The 27,476-nt window shown below is 32.2% G+C and overlaps 1 protein-coding gene across 1 annotated transcript; it reads left to right on the top strand.

The window, feature by feature from the left end:
• The first annotated feature begins 10,560 nt into the window (after window positions 1-10,560).
• LOC133329379 (kinesin heavy chain-like) lies at window positions 10,561-26,703 on the top strand. The gene is made up of 5 exons (XM_061537856.1): window positions 10,561-10,707; window positions 22,725-22,806; window positions 22,883-23,976; window positions 24,274-24,553; window positions 26,258-26,703. Exons 1-5 carry the CDS (start codon window positions 10,561-10,563, stop codon window positions 26,701-26,703), a joined length of 2,049 nt encoding a protein of 682 aa, XP_061393840.1.
• The last annotated feature ends 773 nt before the right edge of the window (window positions 26,704-27,476 follow it).

Here is a 27,476-nt window from a genome sequence, read left to right as displayed (position 1 = left end):
ATATTTTTTCTTTAATAATTTCTTTTTTTTATAATTTTCCCTTAATTATTTAATTATTATTTTTTTCAATTTCTAAAATCAAAAAACAAAACAAAAAAAGATTAGTAGTTTCAAAGAAATTTGATTATGAAAATACAAAACAAGAAAAAAAAACTATTGTAAAACATGAAAAAAAATCTATAAAAAATTAAAAAAAAAAATGAAGGCAGACTTTTTTTAAATATCTGATACAAGCAGAATGAGAAAAGAAACTGCCAAATTCCGTGCATGATGATAAATAAGGTAAGTCCCTATTTTGGGACTCACCTTGTTGTTTAAAAAAACGAGCATTTCAATTTTGTTCAATTTTCACGCGTTGTAAATTTTACATAAATTTTTATTGTTCGTTCAAAACATACATTTATTCAAGCCACTTAAACCAACCAACTTCCCACCCATGCCCACTTTTCCTTTTTTATCTATCCACTACCGCGCTGTGCTTTCTTTTTTCCAAATGATGACTCCACCATTATTTTAATTAGCAAAAAAATGCTCTAAGCAAATTCAAATTTATATAAATCCTCTAAAAACCATGATGTTCTTATTTTCATTTCCCTTTTTTTACAAAACAACAAAGAACTACTTTATTTAAATTATTTATTATTAATAAAACAAGGAAATTTTAAATAAAATAAATTGAGAATAAACAAATGATACATTTTTGCAATTCAAGTATCCACCCCAAACTCACACACAGATTATTATTTATTATTATTATTTAATAATAATATTCTTATTCTTATTATAAAAATAATGTGAGTAATTAAAGCAAAACATGAAAAACTAAACAACTTAAATTGAAATTCTTAATTAAGTGAACAATAATAATATAGCAACAATAACAATTTGAATAATAATAAAAAAACAAAATTCATTTTAAATGCAATGTCCAGTCATTTTGATGACAATGAATGTTGAAAACAAAAACAAAGAGCTCTGTTTTTTTTTATTTGCTTTCGTTCCTTGGTTTGTGTATCAGCTTTAATGCTTGGCGTTTATGTTTCTTTGATGTATGTATATACGGATTTATTTATTTTTTTTCTTATGTGCTGCCTTTTATGTTATCTTTTTTAATATTTACTTTTTTTGTAAGGCGACAAAAACACACATCAAAAGAGGCCCGCGTCAGTATACTAATTCTGATGTAATATGACAAAGTGTAAATTTTACTAATGGAAAAAAAAATTATTTTGCATTACAACAAAGTGTTGCCGGTAATTGTTAACACTCCAAAACACCCATACAGATAATCTGACCTAATATTTAGCAAATAAGAGGTATAGAAAAGAGCAAGATGAAACATATTCTATTCTTTGTGTTCATTTTTTATTTCAGTTTGGAAGCTTTTGTATAATACAACGAAAAATGTTCTTGGGGTCACATTAAGCTATTTTAGGTCAGATTTGTTAAAAAATCGACAGATAAAAAACAAGGAAAAGACAAAAACATTTAAGGCGCTATACCTTTTATCGACGACGAGCAGTTGCCAGTAGCCCAACATCAACTGTTACAGTATCGGAACCATAAACACCATTCACAATTATAGCCGCTTGGCTTGCATTTTCGACTTTGTCAAAGAAAAACTGTAAAATGTACCGAATTTTCTCATTGTTCACTTCCATTTTTAATACCCTGTAACTCACAACTGAATGCACCAAACAAAACAAAATAAGGTTTTTACTGCGAAATGTCAACCTTCCAACGAGCATAAATCTGAAATCGTTTGATCGATACTTTACAAGAAATCTGTGAGTACAGTCATCTGCCGCAAAAAAATAATGGATTTCTTTTTCCCCAAACTAGTACCATGCACAATGCATGTTAGTAATGACGGTTATTAGATTTAAGAAAACAACTTTAACTATTCTCATATATTCTGTAAACACCGGGTGCCAAAGAGGTGCGAATGAGTATACGATCGAGGCATTGGGTCCCATTATTAATTAGGGATATGTAGAAGGGGGCAGAAGTCCACAATTTTCGATTTTTGCCTCTAACCAATAGTCGATTTTAAGACTTACGATTTTTGCCTTTGACTGAAAAGTCGATCTTTCGATTTTGTCGAACCTGTTCAAAATCGATCTTGAAATCGACTTATTATCAACCGATCAAAAAAAGTTCTGGAATGTATATTTTTAGGTAATTTGGGGCTTGTGATAGTAAACCAAGTATTTATGAAAAAAAAAACAATCAAAAGTCGACTTCGACTTTTCAACGCAAAAAGACGATTAATCGATTAGTCAAAAGCCAATTAAATTGTCTCTATTATTAATTGACTGTAATATGGATGTTTGGGTTCCAATTGGGTAGCAAATCTCAGTACCAAAAATCATTTTTTAAATAGTACCCATAAAACGATATCCCATATTTTTGGATAGTTTGGACACGCTTTCAATCAAATAATTTAGTATTTTGAATTTTCAATATTCAAGATAAGTTACTCCGAAGTACTCTTCGCAAAAAAGCTTTCAAAATAGGATCCATTGGTCTTTACAGAAATTTATGGAGGTATGACATTTTTATTATAGCTCCAATTTTATTTTTCCTCATTGTGGATGTTATGAAAAGTTTTTTTCCCGGTCGAAGAAACTTTTGATTTCATTTGTTCTTATTTTGAAAAATATTCTTGTAATATCTACCCCAGAGGCTTAATGCCTTCTTTAATTTATTAGAAGATAATCCAATTTGGATAGGCCAAGTTTATTGAGATCTTTCAGCCCATTGTATTTCTCTTGGAACGTACTTCTTCGGCAGAATTTGGTGAGCTGACAAGGAATTCTATTATGAATGGGAGTTTCCTCCTCACATAATCTTAAAGACTGCAGCCTGTAAAGATTGTGTCCATAGGTTTGGCTGGGTAGTTAAAGAGGTGTTGGACAGATATTAACCACCATTGGTACCCAATAAGAATTGAAACGCTTACACCACCCAGATTGCACTAAAACCTCCGGGGGTCGGCAAATATTCCTATTAAAAATTATCAACATTAAATTAATGAATTCTCACACTTACTCTCAGGACCATTTTCATGAGATGGCGAGGATCATACACTACAATCGACACAACAAAATCTTGTCGAACACACTTGCTTGGGTGTTCCTAATGGTTTTCTATCATTTAAATTATTTGTGTATTTATATTGACTTTGCTGTATTTCTTTTTATTTAATTTCATTTTTATTTTTAATCTATCTATCAAAAACGTTATATTTTATCTAATGTAAAATATAAATAGTTTTTGCCTACCTATAATAAAAGTTTAATAATTAAAAATAAAACTTTACAAAACTTTTTTTGTTCAACTTGTGCCTTTAATGAAGGAATGTAAAAACTCTACACATATATTTACTAAAAATATTAGAAATTTGCTAAGCTCAAAATTATGCTAATAGTGCATAATACTATTAAAAATTATAGATAAAAAAGTTTTGTAAAAATATTAAATATTTTCAGTTACTTACACCCAATTTTATGGAGCTCAATGTTGTGTTTATGGCATTCGATTTTAAGTCATACTTTTGTAGTAGGTGAGAGGATTCGCAAATAAATCTTTAACGATATATATCAATTTTTATTGAATCTGTTTTTGTCCCATTTCAGATATTAGATAAATATTTTCGAATTTCCAAACTAAAATTTGACCCGGATCTCATTCAATCCATTATGACTCAATCCTCGGAGAAAAAAATCTATTTTCCAATCAAAATTCTGAAGAAGGTATCTTTAGAGGTTTAGTTTGTATAGGAGAAATTTTAAAGATAAAATAAAAAGTAGACAATTAACGCTCTCTGTGACATGCCAGTCCATTTTTACGAATATACAAAAAATCAATGTAAAGAAAACATATGCGTGTATTTATAAAACCAAGTAATATTAATTCAATCGCTTTTGAAACTGAGCGGATCTCTGTTGAAGTAATAAGTTAGAATTGGGACTTAAATCACATGAAGTGCAGTGGGAAGAAGGGATATCAATCGTTAAAATCGAAATTTGTACCAATAACGGCGGAGGAGACGTCCATCCAGTTATCCATCAATGGTGTACACTGTCCGTTTATAAGAAGAGGATTTTCTATGCTTAATAAAAATTAGATTAAGGGTAAAGAGTTTAAATTTGAAACCAAGGGAACTGACAGTTGTTGAGCACTCGTGTATTCGACAAAAACCGTATCAAAAGTTTGAGAAGAGCAACGGCTACCTTAAAAATTGAGTTCATCGACTCGACATAAACTCTTTAATACAGCAAGTGATGAAATTTTTAAAATATTGCAACACTACTCCACATGTTTTTATGAGAGTATTCACTTCTTCATCCATTCACACGGACTTAATCATAATACGAACATTTTCAACATTTTTAGAGGGGAAAAGAGAAACACAAATAAATTTCTACTTATAACAAAAATACAATTGTAGATGAATTTTATTCATACAATTAAAAATAAAACTTTCAAAAGAAAAAGAAATATATATAAAAAATGGAAATAAATACATTTTCCATAAAAAAGAGGAATGTATATGTATAAATAAACGAAGGCATATTCGATAACTGAAATATGTATCATATTTGAAAAACAAAACAAAAAACTACAAGTTTTATAATAAAAAAAACAAACAATTAAAATAAACAAAAAAATATAATAGATTTATTAAGTAAGCTTTAAAACTAATTTGCTTTTCATGTGCATTTTTTTGATATATAAAAATATAAATGTGTTTTCAGTGTATAATTTTTGGTAAAGATTTAGTTTTGATATTAAAAAAAACAACACGGTATTCAAAATGAACAATGAAATTTGTAATTGAAAAATTAAAAGGAAAACAAAATCATAAACTTTAAATCTCACCCAAGCAGCATTCGCTTTATTTGTGAATATTTACTAAATACAATAATGAATAAAATGCATAAACAATAATACTACTATATAAACCAAGAAAAAAAACAATTATTTATTTAAAATATGTGCAAATACAATTCCGTGCTAAATTAAGCAACAATACTTATAAAAACAAAATTATATATATAATGAAAAGAAAATACAGCAAATAATTCTTAAATAACTAAATAGATCATTTATTCCCACAATAATTCAACTCAAACAGAAAAAAAGTACACACAACAGCATCCATATGAAATATTCTAAAACAAATATAACAACTGCTTAATTTTACACCATCACCTAATTCAGTAAAGAAAAATACGCAAGTGAAATAACAAAAATTAAAAAATAATAATTCTTTAAATTAATTCTAAGTTAAAGAGAAAACAATATATTGAATAAAAAAAATTACCGAAAATATGAAGATGAAGAAAAAAGAGGTCTATATAATAAAATAATAGTGAAAAAATATATAATTTTAAAAACTACAAAAAAAAACTCAATGTTGTTTTAATTCATATAAAAAAGGAATCCACTTTTTCAGGGGTGATTTAATAATTATTGGATCAAATAATTAATACTTAGTAAAAGTTTTATTTGGTAATTCACTTTTCCCCCATATTTTGATAAAAGGGGGTGTTTCAGATACTACTGTCCGAGCATAAAAAATATAAACATTCAATTGATTAGGTATTCTTCTGAACTCTATGTAGAAAAACTTTCAAAATTGGACCTATTGGCCTTTTTTTGAAATTTTTGTAGGTATTAGATTTTTATTCTAGCTCCAATTTTACATTTCCTAGTTGTGGTGTATATGAAAAGTTTTTTTCCCGGTCGAACAAACTTAGTTTTATTTAATCTCATTTTGAAAAATATTCTTGTAATATCTCCCCCCAGAGGCATAATTCCTTCATTCATTTATTAGAAGATAGTCAAATTTAGATAGGTAAAGTTTTGAAGGTTAAATTATAGAGAAATTATTCAAATAGTCGGAATACAGTTTGAAGAACAACAGTCGATTGAACAATCAATCGATACAATCATATTAACATGAGCCATAACGAACATTTTCAGTATTTCTTGCTATGGTTTGAGTGATACCGGGAAGTTGTGACGATTTCTTATAAACATATTTCAGCCCATTGTGTCTCTTGAAACGGACTTCTTCGGCTGTATTTGATGAGCTGACAAGGAATTCTATTATTCAGAAATAAAGGCTGTCGATAAGTTTGGCTGGGACGTTTAAGAGATGTCGGATAGATATTCACCCCTATTCCGTATGTCGTCGTCGACAACGTTTCTCTTTCGACATCACTTCGACACTGATTTGGTATTCTGTAACACTCATGCGACGATGTCGACTATTTATCGATAATATCAATAAAAACAAAAAAAAAAACACATCTCTAAAAATGTGGTCAGCAGTTTATTTTGTTGCATATTTTTGGGCAAAAATGTGTTTGTATCCTTCACCTACCAAGACATAATGCCCTGTGCCACAGCATTATGCCTTGGTAAATGTGTTTGCAACGACCAAAAAGAAACGAGATAGACTCATAGTTATTTTTTAGTATATATATGTGCATAGAATTATTTTTCAGTCGATTTATGCATGTCCCTCCATCCATGTATTATTTTAAACAAGTTACATGCCACCATTATGATCCGAACGGGATGAAATTTGGAAAATTGCATCTAATTGGGATGACATTTTATTTGGCGCATAGACGATTCCTGTTGACATTGGTCAAAATCAATTCAGATTTATATAGATCCCATATATTTTTCTTTATTTTCACTTTATTTTGCATTACGTATTGAATAGATTCTAGAATGATGTATCCTGTTCTTGTCCGGTCATGTTCTTTTTTTAAAGTTCTTAAAAAAAATTGTTCAAACACTTCAGTCGTCAACAAAAATTATGACGAAGAAATCTTCGACATCGTCAAACATTGTTACGGAATACCAAAAATGTTTCAATAGTTATCGATAAATGTCGACAACGACATAGAGAATACCAATTTGCAAAAGACGATAGTCTTCGACGTCGTTTTGTGTCGACGACGACATACGGAATAGGGGTGATTAACTACCATCCGTGCCGAATACGAATTGAAACGGCTCCTTAATCGACCGATTAAACTTATATGAAACATTCGAATGGTCAAAATAAAATTGCCATTTTTTTATTTAATATTTAGTTCTTCCGTTGCTAACTTTTTACAGAATTACATTAAAAATCCCGTTTTTTGTTTTTGTTATAATTTTTGGTGTCATTAACAATATATATTTATTTATTGTCATTACTTGATACCTTCAAGTAAATATAAATATATATTTAACTTAAATTCTATACTTATGTATATCGAGTAAAATTGTGTCAACTATAAATTGTTAGTTCTAGAAATGATAATTAAACATGCCATGGTATTTAGTTGTGGTCCAACTAATTTTCCCCATAAAGGCAATGGAAATTTTTAATTAACAAAATATATAGAGCGAACCTTAAAATAAATAAGGCATTTTTAAACATAACAAAAATTGCTTAAAATAAAAAAAAATAATAATTATACACCATTTAGAGTCAACAAATTGGGCAAACCGTATCTTAACCCTTTCAGTGCCACAAAAATTTTTTATCGGCATAAAAATCTAAAATTTTGTACTTAACATCATATAAAGGCACAGAGTTTAGAATAAAAAGCAATTCTTATTTTAAACCTCGGACTGTTTTGTCTGTCTTTCAGCAAAAACAAAGACATCAATTGTAACGGTACGTAGGATAACCGAAAAATTGCAAAGGAAGAGAGTAATTTTAAATGTCGAATATATTCGACAAAAACACTGAAAGGGTTAAAGAATACTAAATTTATAGGATAGAAGGAAAAGAAAATCTTGAGCCTTTTCACCTATAAACTATTTTATCTTTAATGGAAGCTATGGTCATCTGTATAGTTATAATAAACGAGGTATTCCATAATTGAAATCAGTTGCAATGAAAAAATAAAAAAAAAATGGTCAAGTTAAACATACTGTATAAAAAATAATTATCGGCCATACGAAATATAATCTCCTTTAACAACTATAAAGCTTCAACTATAAACAAATAAATTCTAAATGGAAGTTTTTTTTTTGGGGGGATGGCGTATTTACGTGCAATAAATGGGACAGGAACGGCCACCCAAGTTATGAACATGTGTGGTATGTGGTGAGGCCAAACACCATTCATACCAAATTTTTTGTTTGGAAACACAACGCCAAAAATGGATTTCCAATGTTTGGCCATTTTTCACATTCATGGGCTCCTGGAAGGAGATGAAAAGAAATATAAAAATTGTGGTATGGGCAATCAGAACAATTTTCATAATTAAATTCTTGCAGGGCAGCCAGATCTTTTCGACAGTGTTCCTTAAACTCTGATTCTTCCTTTTTCAGTTCGTCGTGTTGTCTCAGAAGACCTTGGACTTTTTCCAATAACCTACAAAATTTTGATACGAAATTTGTGGATTTTTATATCTTTTCTCAAGGCGTGGATTTTTAAAGAATATTTTTTCAAGGCATGGATTTTTAAATATTTTTTCAAGGCGTGGATTTTTAAATATTTTTTCAAGGCGTGGATTTTTAAATATTGTTTCAAGGCGTGGATTTTTAAATATTTTTTCAAGGCGTGGATTTTTAAATATTTTTTCAAGGCGTGGATTTTTAAATATTTTTTCAAGGCGTGGATTTTTAAATATTTTTTCAAGGCGTGGATTTTTAAATATTTTTTCAAGGCGTGGATTTTTAAATATTTTTTCAAGGCGTGGATTTTTAAATATTTTTTCAAGGCGTGGATTTTTAAATATTTTTTCAAGGCGTGGATTTTTAAATATTTTTTCAAGGCGTGGATTTTTAAATATTTTTTCAAGGCGTGGATTTTTAAATATTTTTTCAAGGCGTGGATTTTTAAATATTTTTTCAAGGCGTGGATTTTTAAATATTTTTTCAAGGCGTGGATTTTTAAATATTTTTTCAAGGCGTGGATTTTTAAATATTTTTTCAAGGCGTGGATTTTTAAATATTTTTTCAAGGCGTGGATTTTTAAATATTTTTTCAAGGCGTGGATTTTTAAATATTTTTTCAAGGCGTGGATTTTTAAATATTTTTTCAAGGCGTGGATTTTTAAATATTTTTTCAAGGCGTGGATTTTTAAATATTTTTTCAAGGCGTGGATTTTTAAATATTTTTTCAAGGCGTGGATTTTTAAATATTTTTTCAAGGCGTGGATTTTTAAATATTTTTTCAAGGCGTGGATTTTTAAATATTTTTTCAAGGCGTGGATTTTTAAATATTTTTTCAAGGCGTGGATTTTTAAATATTTTTTCAAGGCGTGGATTTTTAAATATTTTTTCAAGGCGTGGATTTTTAAATATTTTTTCAAGGCGTGGATTTTTAAATATTTTTTCAAGGCGTGGATTTTTAAATATTTTTTCAAGGCGTGGATTTTTAAATATTTTTTCAAGGCGTGGATTTTTAAATATTTTTTCAAGGCGTGGATTTTTAAATATTTTTTCAAGGCGTGGATTTTTAAATATTTTTTCAAGGCGTGGATTTTTAAATATTTTTTCAAGGCGTGGATTTTTAAATATTTTTTCAAGGCGTGGATTTTTAAATATTTTTTCAAGGCGTGGATTTTTAAATATTTTTTCAAGGCGTGGATTTTTAAATATTTTTTCAAGGCGTGGATTTTTAAATATTTTTTCAAGGCGTGGATTTTTAAATATTTTTTCAAGGCTTCTCAATATTGTTTCATACTCATTTATGCCGTTATCAATTTCAGTAAACACAGCTAGTTCGTCATCGGATTCTGAATTAGTTTCATTTAAAATATTATTTTTTTTTGCAAATAAATTGTAATTTTTTGGTTCGCCATTTTTGTTTATTTGGTTCTAACATAAAAAAACTAACGCACATAATAATTAAATAATTATAAAAACAGTATTTTTGCAAATTTTTTTGTTATAACGACTGAAGCCGAAAAAAAATCGGCGGCGGCGGCTTTTGAATTTTATCGGCGGCTCGGCTCATCTGGCTGTGAGCCTGGAATGTAGTCGTTTCTGGTGAGTGTTAGGTTTGTAAGCCGGAAGACACCGTCACTCACATTTTGTTTGCTTGCACAAGATTCACCGCTACCAGAGTCAAGTTTGCATCATTCAATGCAATCCAATCAGTAGAAGATTTTATTAAAAAACACAGTTCATCAAGGTAATTAATTTGGTGGTGGCGCTTTTTTACTCGTTTTCCGGGAGGCGGGCCAAAATACTTAAAGAAGAAATAAAAAAAAATAAATACAAAGAGCTAGTTAAAAAATTGTGTTTTAATATTTTGATTTTTATTTAAATTATTTTCGTTTTTTTTGCACCAAATCTAGTTCCGCAAGTGTGTTAATACAAAACAAAAACCCTAGGCATTTTTTTGGAAATAAGAAAAAAGTGGAAGTTACTGCCTTCTAATACAGATAGCTACCAGCTATTTTATTGTGTTTTGCATTTGCAATAATTAAACCAAGGGAATTTGAACTTGAAATCTGAACAACAATAATAAAAAAAAAATCATTTTCCATCATCACACCACCAGCCGCCGCCACAAGAAAATTCTTACAAAATGTCTGCGGAACGTGAGATGCCAGCAGAGGATAGTACTAAAATCGTGCGTAGTTTCCGTCCATTGAACGATCGCAAAGAAAGATCCGGCTCAAAAATTGTTGTGAAATTCCCCAACAGTGCTGAGAAAAATTGTCTTTCTATAGGGGTAAGTTACAACAATTATCAAACACAACAACACACACCCACACGCCCTATATGGACGGAAAACATTTTAATTTAAGAAATTACATGGTTTGGTGTTTCCCCCTCCTGATTTCTCTATTTATATTTGCTAGTTGTTGTTCAATAGCAATTGTAAATTTTCGTACTGCATGAAATTCTCACACACACATTCTCAAAGTGACACAAAATTACTAATACTACTTCAAACGCTGTCATGCATGTCATGGTGTGTGGGCCCTTAAAGGGTCCCATACACTATACATCAAGGTGTATTTAATAATGTGTAAGTGACAATCATATGGTTTTAAACATTTTTCTTTATCATTTTCAATATTACATTTCGATTTCAAAATTGGTCTTTAAATTGAGACTTTTTTAATAATAAAAATTCAAGAAAACTACATTAATGAGGCGGACGGAAAGGAAACCTAGGCTTAACTCAGTTATAACCCCGTTCGCCGAATGGTCCACATATTTTATATTATGTGTGGAAATCTGTCCATCAATTCCTGATACTCATAAAATCGAGGAGATTATGTTAGCCTATATTGGAATCGGCCCCTTGGTGTTTGTCACAATTCTCGGCGAAGGTTAAATACGCCTATGGAAAGATTTTATACGGTCAACACAATTTCCATGATTTAGTCTTTGGCCGGGGATTTATGACTTTCAATTTTCTTTCAGAAGGCAAGAAAATTGAAAGGCTCCATAGAAAAATAGATTGTAATTCACAATATAAACAACGTCACAAGGAGCCATGGGCTGCATGTGGGAAATTTAATATTAATCGCGATCAGGTCTTAAACTTTATTTTTCACTGACCTAAAACCGCCAATAACCCAAGAATATACAAATTCACTAATTATTCCTCAATGAATAGTTCTTGACAAAAATAATTAAATATTTGTTTTTGTTAATTCTTGTCAGCATGACAATTTAATTTCTATAACAACAATGTTGTTTTTGTAAAATATTTGTTGTTGTATCTGATGCATACACCTTATTGAATACACCTTCCCTGTCGTCAAATGAGTAGCTAACTACAAAAAAAAAAAAAAAAAAAAAAAAAAAAAAATTAAAGTTAGCCACTACTACGCAATGCAAAAAAATGTAAATGAATAATATATGTAAATATCGGCCACCAATATGTAAATATCGGCCACCAACGCCGTTCAATTTAAACGGCGTCAATTTTAATTTACGCCTTGGAAGTGTAATTTTGTAAACAACAATTTGTCGATTGAAAGTCGTTTGTTAATAAAGTGTTGTGATATTATTTAAAGTTTTACAGTGAGTTTATAATTAAATGTAATAAATAATGTGGTTAAATGTAATGTGGTTGTTTGAACACAACATTGTTTTTAATACGACTACGTAAGTTTCCTAATAACATTTCTGAATTTGTTTATGTTTCTATTAAATGATTTATTTTTACTCCAAAAACCCTCACAGGGATAATGGCAAATAATTTGTGTATGGACGTCAATTTAGAGGGGATTCATGGAAAAGCGTCTGAAAGACTTTCCTTATTTTTATGGTTTTCTAACAGGTAAATCCTCATTTGAAAAAATATATATGATTTAAATCTACAATCATGTACACATTTTCATATATATTTATCATTTAATCAGATGCCTGCTGATCCCTTGGCTCTGTGAATGTAGATGCTGACAATTTTTTATTTAAAATACAACCCTTTACTACAGAGTGGTGATAGGTGTAAAGCATCAAATGTGCAAACTAATTTTTTGGTATTCCTAAGATTTTTAAAACCAAAAACTAATATTAATTTTCTTTTTATTATAAAACCACAAATGTTCAAAATATTTATAAAAATCTTTGTGATAAATGATGTGATCCTTGTTACGTTTTTTTATATTAATAAATTTTTGTTTTATAATAATGCAAATTTTTAAACCTCGTTTCATTTCAGCAAGATACAAATAGTGTTTTTTAACCTAACGTGCAAAAAACTAACTTTTCCCTGACTACAATTTGACTTACAAATAGTTATTTTAAAATAAATTAACTGAAAGCATATTTAAACAAGTAAATATATAGCTAACTGCAAAAGGTTAGCTATAATTTCACTGATGGATAACTGACTATAAAGTTAACTGAAAGTAATGCAAATTCGGACAATTGACTACTTCGTAGGACATCACAATGTTGAAATAGTTAGTTCATTCCATGTAAAAAAGTCGATTTATCAACCACTACTAATTGAAAAAAGTTAGTTTTCATTTAGTTTAAAGTTAGTTGAATGTACGACAGGGTTGCTATACATCATGCCGTACAGGATTTATCATACTATGTGTTATTTTTTTTAAGTTTATTTATGTATGTGTGACACACACAATGCATGAAGAAAATCAAAATATGGTCTGTCCCGTACTTCAAGAATCTACTATTTTTTACTACGATAACATCCGTTTAATTGAAAACTCCGGTTAATTGAAAAACAAATCTGAGAAACTAAAAATTCCTTAATTTTTTCACACATTTCACACCGTTTATTTGAAAATCCATATCCATAAAAAGTCATATTTCCTTGAAATCAACTCCGCTTAAACGAGAAAATATATTCGTTGCGACGTTAGTTTTACGTGGTGACTAATTTCACACTAAAATGAACTGATATTCAGCGCCTTTAACGCCGGTCTCATACTCTTCGTTTGTTTGTTTGTTTTGTATATCCAACCATTGGCCGTTAGAAACTAACTTAAAATTATTTTTATGTTTGAAAAAAATGTCTTCCAAAATGGTAAACACTGAATATGTAAATTTATGTGAATTTTTTAAATTGATGTTTGTTTTAGGGATCAGCAAACAAGTGCATTTGCCTTACTTTTAAGAATAAATTGGAATAATAAAGAAATTAAAATCTGGAACTACCAACATGGAAATTTATGATGAATACAAATTTAGTCCAGGAACACTCTCCAGAATCTTAAAAGATAAGGAAAACATTACTAGTTTGGCTCATCAAGACAATTTTTTTTTTTTTTGAACCTATAAAAAGATTTGTAACAAAGAAGTCGAAGATGCTCTTCTTGCGTGGTTTAATCAAATGTGATCAAAACATTGACTGGACCTCTATTGCTGGAAAAGGCTGTTTTTTGCCGAAAAACTTAATGCGGATTTGGAGAGAAAATATCCAATTTAAAAAGGTGCACGGTGAAAAAAGTTCTGCAAATACGGAGTCAGCAAATTATTGGTTGGAAAATATCTTACTTGTATACCTTGAAGAATACCCAGCAGATGCAATATACAATGCTGATGAGACAGCTTTATTTTTTAAAGCATTGCCTTCAGGAACATTGGCTAAAAAATCTGAAACAGAAAACTGTCCAAAAATCGAATTACGCTTCTGTTGGTTACAAACTCCACTGACAATCTCTGCGCAGTTTTAAAAGATCAATCCCAATTTCTATGAAATATTTTGCTAACGCAAAAGCATGGATGACTTTCAGTATATGGACCAACATTATGGAGGAGCTGGACTCCAAGTTTAAAGCTATTGGGAAGAAGTTCTCCTTAAATAAATTACAAGACTTTAAAAAACTTCTGTACAAAGAAAACATAAAAAAATCAAACCAAACTATTATTTTGGTTTTAATACTTAATTTATTACAACGTATTTCTATTTATCAAATGTATTTATCAGTTTTTGTTATGAATTGAAAACAAAATCATTTTCTGATTGATGTTTGAAACACATTAAAAATATATCAATGAAACCAAAAGACTAAATATATAATTTTAACTAATATATTTACTGTTTAGAAATACATATCATATATGTATATATTTTTGTGTTGAATTTAATAATCTTTGTTTAAGTTTTATAATTTGAAGTGTTTGATTTAAAGTTATTTGAATTTCAGGTCGCTTAATTGAAACGACTGTAGTAGAATCTAGTATATTCTTGCAGTAGGGGAACATACAAATTGTTTTGATTTTAAAAATGAAACCCTTTCAAATCCGATGAATTTTATTCATTTTCAAATTTTACAGTAAATAATTTTGAGTATACAAATATAAGAATTTTGACGAAATAAAAATAACTGAATTTACGACTCAAAATGTGATTTTTTAGATAAAAATCATTTTTCTGGAATAATGATTGAAGAGTTTGCCACACACTAGTCAATCACACACATATACAAAAGGGTTCATCGGCGTCTTTACTCCTCCTCCAACTAGTCCACTTCCTATTTAGTATAGGAGATATAGGACCATATATATATGTAGACAAAGTCTAACAATCTTTTAAAGAAAAAAAAAAAACGAGTTCAGCTTCAAGGTTACCCGTATACGAAGTATTTCGTATATATCGTAATTTGATAAACACGTGCTAGTTATGCGAAAGCTTAACGAATCGCCATTTTGTAAATGTAAAATGTTATTTTTTTAAGCCCGTGGGCGTATTATATTTTTTAATTGCGTCTTTCTTGTGAGCCGTCTGAAGACGAACTGCTTATATATATATTTCTATTTTTTTTTTGTTGTTTAATGCAATCATGTCACCCGCCCTATCATCTGTTATTTGAGAGTTGTCGAGTCGAGTAGAGGCGACTGAACAACCCCCACATCAGCGCTTCTTTATTAACTGTAAGCTGCCAATTAATTGCAATTTTCCAAGCTTGATAGTTGCAGTTCTGTTGGTGATTTCAATAAGGGCAACTATAACCTTATTCCAATTAGTAATTGTAAGCTAGAATGCTTAATTAAGTAAGAAATGGCCGACATAATTTCAAAGGATACAAAAAGAGAAGAGGTCAAGGCAGTTAATATATATATATTTCATCATGAAACACCATTGGAAATTTAGTGCCAGAAGGCAAAATGGAACTAATTAGTTTTATTTGGCAGTTCATATAAATAGTAAGTAGTTTATAGTTTTATTTATCGGGTATGTTCTGGAACTCACGGCGTGTTCTTTTCACTTCACACATACACTTCAACTCAGAAGCTACATCCTGTTCTGCTTCTCACGTGAATTGAAATTTTGAACTGCGACAAAAATAAACGTCGACATGGTACTTTGCAGAAGTAGTGTTGCCATACAATATAGTAATTTTGTTAATTCTAACGATAATTTTATTATTATTTTCTAATATTTTATTATTAGCAACATAAAATATATGTATGAAAAACTCTATAATATCATTAATTTGTTGATTGATTTAAGGGGAACATTTGGTAACCCTATCTTCTTCGGCCTTACTTCAAATCAGCTGTTTGTGTCAAGCTAGAAATTCAGTTGAAGAAAATGCAAGACAAACCTTAGTATCTATTTAAAATTTGTTTTTAATGGTGTTGTGAACTTAGAAGAACTTTTCGCTAATTTTAAATTTATTAACATTCGTTTTTATTTCTGTTTTTATAACGTACAATTTGTCTTGTATGAATCGATTTTATCGAAAGAGTGTAAACGTTGTATAACATGTTTGTTATCGATTTTTAAGACGTGTTCAGTAATACTTTGTAATGATATTATCGTTTGTTGCTTCTTGTGGTGGCTTCTTTTTGTCATTCCAGGAGAAACCGCTAAGAGAGAAAGAATTAAGTAAGAACAATGATTATGTAATCATCTCGACTTACTTTGTAATTTTAATATATCGTTTATTTAGATAATAAAACAAACAAAAGCGACAACGACGACGAGTTGTATTTCGTTTCAATTAACCGGCAAAGTTTGGGTTTTATTATAATTCTTCAGTCAGAAGTTGGTCATTTTCTGAGGAAAACTTCTTTTTACGTTACAGCCGTAACAAATGGCGTTTCATGTTTATTTTGTGATTTTAAACAATGTATACGCAATAAAAACATATCAATCTATCATCATGTTCCTTTTTTATTTAAAAAAAAAATTTAATTTTATAAGGAAAAACATGAATACACCCGACTCTCACTATGAAAATGTAACTGTAAAGAATACACCGCAAATGGGTGTAAAGTGTGTAACAGAATACCTCGGCGTGTGATCGATACACTTCTGCCGTTGAAGTGAATGCCAGAACATGCACGTATAATATGCCTTTTATAATTTTGATTACAGGAATCATCTACATTAAGAACACAACAATTGTGTAGTAAAGTAAAAAGGATGTAGAGGAGGGATGATGTCAAGACATGTTTTTTAACCATACGAAGGGCTACAAATATATTACATTATATAATACTATTATAGTTTTATTTATAATATGCCTATTAATAATTGCAATTTTGTTTGCAGTTGCAAAAAAATATCAATGTAGGGACTGTAGAAATATAATTTTATGGCCAATCATAGATTGTAATAAATAGAAACCAATTAATATATAAATATACTAGCATACACCCGCTACTTTGTTAGCGGGTCTTTCCAAAATCACATTAAATTTTATAGTTACAATAGCTACAAAATACAAATGAATTATTATTATTTTTGTTTTTTGAGAACATTTTAGATCTTAGTCAGCATTTCTTTTGAACGTTGACTTAAGAAGCTTTGATGCTCAAAAGTGAACTAATGTCTCGATCATCCCGATGTACCATAATAGGTTTTTGGAAACTTGTTTGTTCCTTTCGAAAGTGAACTACTTGTGTACCCGTATGAATTTATAAAATAGTATTTTGCACAGTGAAACATTTTTTATAATTATAAACTTCCATTAAAATTGTATTTCTGGTGCGTTGCGTATTACAAAATCCTCATTGGAAAAAAATGACCGCATATCCTCTACATAAGGATCCCGCCCATTATTCATAACTTCGAAAGTAGGGACAGTATTTTCACTGAGGTTGGAAACATTGTTACAAATAAATATCAGTACTGTTATGGTAGAAGTTTTAGAAACATTTGTAACTTTGCACATATATATTTGAAGATTTAAAAATGAAGAAAAATAATTTACAAAAATTTGTTGTTTTTGTTTTTTGTGATCAAAGAAAAGTCCTTTTTTTGATGGGGGCATGATGATAACTCCTCACATGAACATCGGAATCCGTAAATTCCAACGGTGTTAGAAAGAGTAAATGTCTGGCTCTCGTATGAACTAGGATTATTAACTTCGCACAACAATTAACAAAATGGCGGAACTTTTTTGGAAAATCGCCAATTTTTGACCACAAACTAAGTTAAAAAAAATAACGAAGATCTTTACCGATTGGCTTCATCCTAGTTCATACTAGAGCTATACACGTACCACGTTTCAGATTTCCATTTCTAACGGTTCCATTGTAATTTTTATTTAGTACTTTTTATTGCCACTTTAGTACTAATTTGTAATAGTAAAAGCTATATACAAAGATCCTGATTTCTATCTCTATCGGTTCTATTGTAATTTTTAGTACTAATTTCCAATATTTTTGCCCATCGTTATATTTGGAATAGCTTAAATACCATGTTTCAGATATCAACCCGAACCTGTTCCATTGTAATATAATATTAAGTTCTTATTAGTACCTCAAGTACTAATTTCCAAAATTTGTTCACACATTCCCCTTCGCCTATCATTGACAAATTTCAGAGTTTGACAAAATTTCAGAGTTCTACTTCCAAACGTTCCGGTGTAATATAGTTTTAGTACTTTTCAGTATCATTTTAGTACTAATTTCCAAAAGTTATTTTTGCACAACTTTCTATTTGTAATAGCTTAAGTTACATATCAATTTTCATTCAAATATAATACTTAGTACCTCTTAGTACTAAATTCTAAAATTTTTTTCACACATACAACTTGGAATTATTATTGGCAAAGCTGCATACCAAATTTCAGAGTTCTACTTTCAAACGTTCCGGCGTAATTTAGTTTTAGTACTTTTTAGTACCATTTTAGTACTAACTTCCAACAAATATTTTTGCACGTCGTTTTTGTTTTTAAACTTTAAGCTACATACCATGTTTCAGATATCCATCTCCACCGGTTCCATTAAAATATAATATTTAGTACTTTTTGGTGCCTTCTAGTACTAAAGTTCAAAATTTTTTCACACATGCCGTTTCGCTTACGCAAGCAAAGCTGCATACCAAATTTCAAAGTTCTAAACCTAACCGTTCCCCCGTAATACAGTTTTTCGAACTTTTTAGTAGCTTTTAGTACGAATTTCCAAAAAACCCCGCCATATCACACGCCTACTCACCAAACCCCACCTACATGCCAAATTTCAAGTTTCTAGCTTTAGCCGTTTTGTCTGGGCGTTGATGATCAGTCAGTCACTTATAACGCAACTCTTTTATATACATAGATAATGGACAGACGCTAGTCGAGATATGACGATCGGTATACTTAAAGGGGGTCTAGGACCAATATTTCGCGGCGTTACAAACTTTTGGGGCTGCACAAAGCTATAATACCTTGAGAACATAGTTGTGTAGGGTATACAAATAGTACCAAAAAACATATAATAAATAAGTATTAGTTAAACATGCTTACAGTTTTGTAAAAAAGTCAAATTCGCCGAATGTGCTCCTACCTGGGGTAGCTTCGGCTTTTGGTGTGGCACATTCGGCAGCATAGTCATGTCACCATATAGTCATATAATTATCACCCTGATAGCGGTGATTGAAATTTAGATCCTCTAACTTTTAAGGCTATATTTTCTAGCGGCGGACGTTGACATCTCATGGTCACACACACACCATCAGAAATAGCCTTTTTTATGGCATTTACGTCAAAACAAGCACATTTGGGCAATATTGCCAATTTTTTATACCCTCCACCATAGTATGGAGGGTATATTAATTTTGTCATTCCGTTTGTAACACATCGAAATATTCATTTCCGACCCTATAAAGTATATATATTCTTGATCAGGGTAAAATTCTAAGACGATCTAGCCATGTCCGTCTGTCGGTCCGTCTGTTGTAATCACGCTATCTTCTGAAGGTATTGAGATAGGGTGCTGAAATTTTGCATAGGGTTGTCTTTTGTCTGCAGGCAGGTCAAGTTCGAAGATGGGATATATCGGTCCACGTTTAGGTATAGCTCCCATATAACAGTACCTCCCAATTTTCGGTATTTTGGGGTTCTTGAGCTCGTTTTTCAACCGAATACGCTGAAAATTGGTACATTGAGTTCTTATTGGGTACTAAATGTCTCCACAGAAATTTATAAATATAGGTCCACTTTTTCTGGTAGCCCCCATATAACGGTACCTCCTAATTTTCAGTATTTTGGGGGTTTTGATCGTATTTTTCCAACGAATTGGCTGTAATTTAAGGGTACCCCTAATTTTCGGTATTTTGGGGTTCTTGAGCGCGTTTTTCAACCGAATACGCTGAAATTTAATACATTGGGTTCTTAATAGGTACAAAATCTCTCCACAAAAAATTATAAATATAGGTCCATTTTTTCGTATATCCCCCATATACGGGTACCCCCCAATTGTCAGTATTTTGGGGTTCTTGAGCTCGTTTTTCTACCGAATACGCTGAAATTTGGTACATTGAGTTCTTAATAGTTTCCAAATCTCTCCACAAAATATTATGAATATAGGTCCATATTTTCGGATAGCCCCCATATAAGGGTACCCCCAAATTTTCGGTATTTTGGGGTTCTTGAGCGCGTTTTTCAACCGAATTTGCTGCAATTTGGTATTTTGTAGTCGTATATGGTAACAAATCTCCCTACCAAAAATTATTAATATTCACCCCCTTTTTGGGGTAGTCCCCATATAACCCCCTTTTTTATATTAAAATAGTTATCTGATTTGTTGCGCGTTTTGGGTTTGGTTCTAAGACCATTTTGTAATCATTACAACTGCGGAGGATAGAGAGATAAAAAATTAGAACGTAAGGTTCGGTAGTGAACTATAGCCGCATTTAGACCTAGCCCCTGATTGGAGGTTCCAGAAGGATTGGACCGATATTCCCCATCTTCGAATTTGAACTAAGCTTGGAAGAAATAATAAGATGGGCAAAGTTCGGATAAAATCTAAATTTTCTGAAACGGATTTGGTCCAAAGAGACATGGGGTCTAGAACCAATATTTCGATTAGGCACATTTTCATCGTGTTAAAGTGTATACAACCTCATTAGCCATAAGGCTGAGGGTATAATTATCCTTTAAAAATTTCGAAAATTTTTATTATGGTTTACATAATCCGTTTTTAGAAATGTCGGTATAGGTCCACTTTTTGGTATGTTTCCTATATTTTCATTTATAGTACCTGTCAATATAACTATGGTGGAGAGTATCCAAAGTTCGGCCCGGCCGAACTTACCGCTTTTTCACTTGTTTATATTAAAATAGTTATCTGATTTGTTCCGCGTTTTCAGTTTGGTTCTAAGACTCTTTTGTATTCATTTCACCTATGGTTTAAATAATCCGTTTTTAGAAATGTCGATATAGGTCCACTTTTTGGTATATTCCCTATATTTTCATTTCTAGTACCTGTCAATATATCTATGGTGGAGGGTATCGAAAGTTCGGACCGGCCGAACCGGCCGAATGAAACAAAAATGACTCAGACCTAGCCGGATACATTCCTAGTTGTTATAAAAACACTTGTGTATTTGTTATTCATCAGCCGATTAATTGCTACTCTGACCTCATCTTGGCTAGGTGGTATGTATACACTCTATATCATTTCTTATTGGTTCTGGGGTATCTTCTTCGCCGCCACTATTGGATACCTGAAGCTTTTCAAAATGCTCCTTCGGGATCCATCTTCAGTTTGCTTTCGTTATTTACATTTGGTAATCAATCTAGCGACCATTAGCTTACCACTGGCAGGCCTATTACTTTATGAGATACAAGGTCACTTTTGTCTCCGTCCTATGTGCTTTCGATTAGCGACTTAAGAACCTTATTCCAACTTTTCATCTTATCAAATGTTACAATATAATAGGTTGTCGGAATACGTCCTCCGTCTCATTTCAGCCGATTCACGTGACAAACAGTGTGGCTGTGGACCTAGTGGCGGATATTTTCATAATTCTCACATAGAAATTTAATTATAATTCTTTATTCTCTTTATCATATATCACCAATGGGGTTTAGCCAACGTTTCAAAAGACCGGGGTTTGGTCTCAAACAGTTTGATATGATTGACGATGGACATTGTTACTCACCGTAGACATTTTTTCTTGTCGATGATGGAATAAACTTAAATATCTATTCCAAACATAACCAAGTACTCACTATTTTAATCCTTACTCCATTCCGTTCCGATAGTGTTAGGAATTGTAAAGTAAGTACGGAATAAAATGGAAATGTAAGAAAAGAAATGCTGCCGGCTAGCTATAGGTACACCTTTTCCTAATGACCTTGCTAAATGAAATTACATACATCTTTAATTCTATTTAGCATACGTATATGTGACCTGTATTAATTATACAGGAGAATGTATGAGTATGTAAAAGGAAAGATGGACTGCACGAGATTGTTTTTTTTCATTGCACGGAAAATAGTTTGAATATCAGAGGACAGCCGACAAAGAAATGCGATTGTATTCCTAATTTCTTTGAAAACCAAGAGACCTTAAAAATACAAAATATCTCTTGCAAATTGTCTTTTTAGATATAGAAAACCTTCCGAAAGACAGAATATCTTTAAAGAGAATTGTATAGAAACCTACGATCTTCTAAAAGTTCCATATATAGACAGACGGTTTTTAGAAGATTTCCTATAGACCCTTTGAAGCTCTTCTGTACAAATTATGACCCTTCTGAAGGTTCTATCTATATACAACTGTTTGTCTATATAAAAGAACTTCTGCAGGTCTTATGTCCATAGACAGAAGACCATAAAATGTCTACTATAGAACGAACATCGCAAGGCTTTATGTCTGTAGAGGAGGTTATGTCAAAATGAAGGCCTTTTGAAGGTCTTCTGTCTATAAATAGAAAATCTTCACGTCTACGATAATGCGAACTTCTGATAGTTTTGTATATATAAAACCTTCGGTCTATAAAGACGAACTTCTGAAGGTCTTATGTCTGTAAAGGATATTTGGAATGCCTTTAGTCTTTTGACTCTAAAAGTTTATTTTTTTTTTTTTTTGTCGAAGATCAATTTGAGCGTGCATGAAGAAGAAGATGTGTTCGAAGTCATTGAGGAGGGCAAATCGAATCGTCACATTGCCGTAACCAGTAAGTTTGAAAATCCTCAAAAAACTATTTTCAAAATACCTCTAACATGTCGTTATTCTCTTCTTTATTCCCACAGACATGAACGAACATTCATCCCGTTCCCATTCAGTATTATTGATTAACGTCAAACAAGAGAACTTGGAAAATCAAAAACTTATGGAGGCTAGCACACGCAATCTGGAATTGGAGGCCGTGGCTGCCGGACCCATGCCCGCCACACCAGCTGCCGGTCTCATGTTGGGCTCCATCAGCAGTGATGAACGTGCTCGTTTGGAGGCTGAACGCGAGCGCCTGTATCAAAAATTGGACGAGAAGGACGAACAAAGTCAATATGTTAAAAATCTTAAGGAACAAATCGTGGAGCAAGAGAAACTCATTGCCAGTGCCCGTCGAGAATACGAAGCCTTGCAGTCCGAAATGGCTCGCACTCAACAGGAGAACGAATCGGCCAAGAAAAATGTGAACGAAGTCCTACAAGCCTTGGTAAAATTGGCTTTTAACTACGACCAAAAATCTCAAGAAATCAACACCAAGAACAAGGACATGGACAGCTTTAATGAAGAGTTGCAACAGAAGCAGGCCTTGCTCAACACCACTACCACAGAATTGCAAAAATTCCTTGACATGTCCTCACATCAAAAGAAACGCATCAATGAAAAGTTGTCCAATCTGTTACGCGATTTGGCCGAAGTTGGCCAAGCCCTATCCTTAGCCGATTCCCCAATCGACATGAAAATGAACAGCATACCCAGTGCCAGTGCCGGCGACATCGGCAACGTGGAAGAAGATTTGACCATGGCCCGCCTGTACATAAGCAAAATGAAAACAGAAGCCAAGAATATAGTTCAACGCTGTACCAACTTGGAAACACAAAAAATCGATTCCAATAAGAAACTCTCCGAATACGAAAGAGATTTGGGTGAATATCGTCTGATTATTTCCCAGCATGAGGCTAACATGAAATCCTTGCTCCAGCAATCAATGCGTGAAGCTGAAAATAAGAAACGTTCACTGGAGGAACAAATCGATTCGTTGCGTGAAGAATGCGCTAAACTTAAGGCCGCTAAACATGTGTCCGCTGTCAATGCCGAAGAAAAGCAAAAGGCCGAAGAATTACGCGCCATGTTCGATTCACAAATGGATGAGTTGCGTGAAGCGCATACCAAACAGGTGTCCGAATTGCGCGATGAAATCATTGCCAAGCAACATGAAATGGAAGAAATGAAGGATTTGCATCAGAAGCTAATCCTCGCCCATCAACAAATGGCTGCCGATTACGAGAAATGGAAGCAGGAAGAGGCTGAGAAATCAAATAAAATACAAGAAATCATACCCACCAACGAGAGACGTGAACAGGCTCGTAAAGATCTCAAGGGTTTGGAAGATACAGTTGGTGAGGAATTGCAGATGAGTTGGATGAGTTGTGTGAAGCGCATAGATGAGTTGCGTGAAGCGCATACCAAAGAGGTGTCCGAATTGCGCGATGAAATCATTGCCAAGCAACACGAAATGGCAGAAATGAAGGATTTGCATCAGAAGCTAATCCTCGCCCATCAACAAATGGCTGCCGATTACGAGAAATTGAAACAAGAAGAGGCTGAGAAATCAAATAAATTACAAGAAATCATACTCACCAACGAGAGGCGTGAACAGGCTCGTAATGATCTCAAGGGTTTGGAAGATAAAGTGGCTAAGGAATTGCAGACATTGCATAATTTGCGGAAATTGTTTGTTCAAAATTTACAGGTGAGTAGACGTTCGAGCGGAAGATTTTTTATTTGCAGAAGACCTGTAGAAGCTCTTCGCTCTATAGAAATCGACAAAAAAAGCTTTTTTGAATGTAATCTCTCCATAAAAGATATCCTGAAGTTCTTCTGTTTACAGAAGAAGGCCTTCTTCGCTCTATAGATTCGGAAAAAATAGCTTTTGATTGCCCGTAGGATACTTTTTGAAGGTAATCTCTCTATAAAAGACCTCCTGAATGTCTTCTTTCTATATGTCTTCTTTTTATAGAAGAAGGCCTTAGTTTAATGAATATATTTTTAAAGGGATGTTACTTTGAAGTGAAGATCATTTGAAGGGGAGGTTCTTTTAAAGGTCTTATCTCCATAGAAGACCCTTTGAAGGAGTTCTCAAGAGAAGTGTTGATGGTCTATAGAAGACTTCTTAAAAGTCTTCTCTCACAAGAAGAGTTCTGTCTCAAGAAGAGCACTTGAAGGTCTTCTGTCTCAAGAAGCCCTTTTGTGGCTCTCCTATCAAATGAAGAATAATTTTTGAAGGTATGATGTCTACAGATAACATCTAAAGATCCTTTATCTATATAATCCCTTTTGCAGGATTTTCGTGTCAAGAAGATCTCATGAAGTTCTAGTAGATATCTTGAAAATATATAGCTATTCTTAAAGACCTCGTATCTCTTGATGGTCTACTGTCTCTAGAAGACCTCTTGAACGTATTCTCTTTCTAAAAGACCTGTTGAAGGTTTCTAGAAGATGTCTGGAATGTATTGTCTATAGTAGACATCTTCAAGGTCCTCTGCGTCTAGTATGGTTCTAGAAGATTTTTTTGTCTCTGGAAGACCTCTTCAAGGTCTTATTCCTATTGAAACTCTCTTCAAGTTCCCTTGTCTCTAGAAGACCTTTTATGTCTTTAGAAGACCTCTGTCGAATCGGGGTCTTTTGAAGGTTTTCTTTTCTAGAGGAGCTCTTGACGGTCTTTTCTCTCTAAAAGGCCTCCTGAAGATATTATTTGTAATGAAGAACTCTAAACTATATTTTTTTCTATAGGAGACTTCTTCAAAGTCGTCTGTGCCTCTAGAACGGTTCTTGAAGATTTTTTGTCTCTGTTATTCTTTCTGTTGAATCTCTCTTGAATTTCTTTTTTTCACTAAACCCCTTTTGTAGGTTTTTCGTCTTTAGAAGACCCCTTGAAGGACTTCTGTCTCTATAATACTTGTCTTTTGAGGCCTTTTTAGACCTTTTGTCTCTGAAAATTGTTCCCTTTCTAGAAGACCACCTAAAGGTATTATTTTCAACAAAAACCACTTGAAAGTGTTCTGTCTCTAGTAAAGTTTTTGAATGTCTTCCTCCTGGGGGTCTTCTGTCTTTATAAGAACCCATAAATTTCTGTTCTCTCAAAATTACCTCTTATAGTTATTCTGCTATATTTATTTAAGGCTTTCTGTTTTTAGAAGATATATTTTCTTTCTCTAGAATAGCTATGGTCGTATTTCTACAGAAATACTCCCGATTTCTTTAGTTTCTAGAAGAGCTTTTATTTCTATAGAAATCCTGACGATATTCTGCCTTAAGAAGATATTTTGGAAACGTCTTGAAAGTCCTTTATTTAAAAAAAAACTAAAACTATGCACAAGATTTCTAAATTAAAAAAAAATCGCTACTAATTTTATGTTCTTTGTGTTTTCGTTTACCTTTCTCTACGCTTACCTTTCCCTACATCAAGAAAACCGTTCTAAACGAGGACAGCGAAGAAGACGGTGGCTCATTGGCCCAAAAACAGACAATCTCCTTCCTCGAAAAAAATCTGGACCAACTCACCGAAGTGCACAAACAATTGGTGCGTGAAAATGGCGATCTACGCTGTGAATTGCTCAAATTGGAGACACGTTTGCGCACCACCATGGAGCGTGTCAAGGCCTTGGAGACAGCGCTGATAGAAGCCAAAGAGGGTGCTAAGCGTGACCGTAAACGCTATCAATACGAGGTGGATCGCATCAAGGAGGCTGTGCGACAGAAACATTTAGGACAACGTGGTCCCCAGGCGCAAATTGCTAAACCCATTCGTGCTGGTCAGGGTGCAATTGCCATTCGTGGTGGCGGTGCCGCCGCTAATCCCACACAAATGCCTCAAGAAAGTGCTGTTCGTAAAATGATTTAAACTGTAATTTTTACAACAACTATTATAAATATTTTTATTATATTGTGATAATTATAATTATTATTATATTTTTCTTTAATAATTTTTTTTTATCATATTCCTTTAAGTATTTAATTATTATTTTTATCTTTTTTAAAATCAAAAACAAACAAAAAAGGTTGTGGTTTCAAAGAAATTTGATTATGAAAATACAAAAGAAGAAGAATAAAAAAAACATGAAAAATAAACAAATGAAAAATGTTTGCAATTCAAATATTCACGAAGCTTAGCAACATCATTCTAGACTTAATTCAGTACCGTATACCAAAATTCGTGCAAATCGAAAGATATGTGGGACTTTGGTGCACCAATTACATAAAACCGATGAAAATATATATGGGAGCTATATCTTAATCTGAACCGATTTTCAAGAACTTTTACACACATCGTTCTAGGTTTGATTCAGTACGCTATGCCAAATTTCGTGAAAACCGAAAGATATATAGGGTCTTTGGTGCACCATTTACCTTAAATCGGACGAAAATATATATGGGAGCTATATCTTAATCTGAACCGATTTTCACGAAACTTTGCACACATTATTATAGACGCAATTCAGTACGCTATGCCAAATTTCGTGCAAATCGAAAGATATATAGGGACATTGGTACACCATTTACATTAAATCGGACGAAAATATATATGGGAGCTATATCTCAATCTGAACCGATTGTCACGAAACTTTGCATATATCATTCTAGTATCAATTCAGTACGCTATTTCGTGCAAATCGA

This window comes from Musca vetustissima, unplaced genomic scaffold (assembly GCF_032173495.1).
Source record: "Musca vetustissima isolate MV318-11 ecotype Yass unplaced genomic scaffold, APGP_CSIRO_Mvet_v1 utg6274, whole genome shotgun sequence".
In the NCBI taxonomy this organism is placed as follows: domain Eukaryota; kingdom Metazoa; phylum Arthropoda; class Insecta; order Diptera; family Muscidae; genus Musca; species Musca vetustissima.
The sequence above is the reverse complement of the archived record's forward strand: the minus strand, read 5'-3'. Positions and strand labels throughout refer to the sequence as shown.

Bases quoted from the DNA above. Each gene is read 5' to 3' on its own strand.
- LOC133329379 (XM_061537856.1), top strand. From the start codon at position 10,561: ATGTCTGCGGAACGTGAGATGCCAGCAGAGGATAGTACTAAAATCGTG. The intron at 10,708-22,724 runs GTAAGTTACAAC...TTTTTGTCGAAG, and splicing joins AAAATTGTCTTTCTATAGGG to ATCAATTTGAGCGTGCATGA. The intron at 24,554-26,257 runs TGAGTAGACGTT...CGCTTACCTTTC, and splicing joins GTTTGTTCAAAATTTACAGG to CCTACATCAAGAAAACCGTT.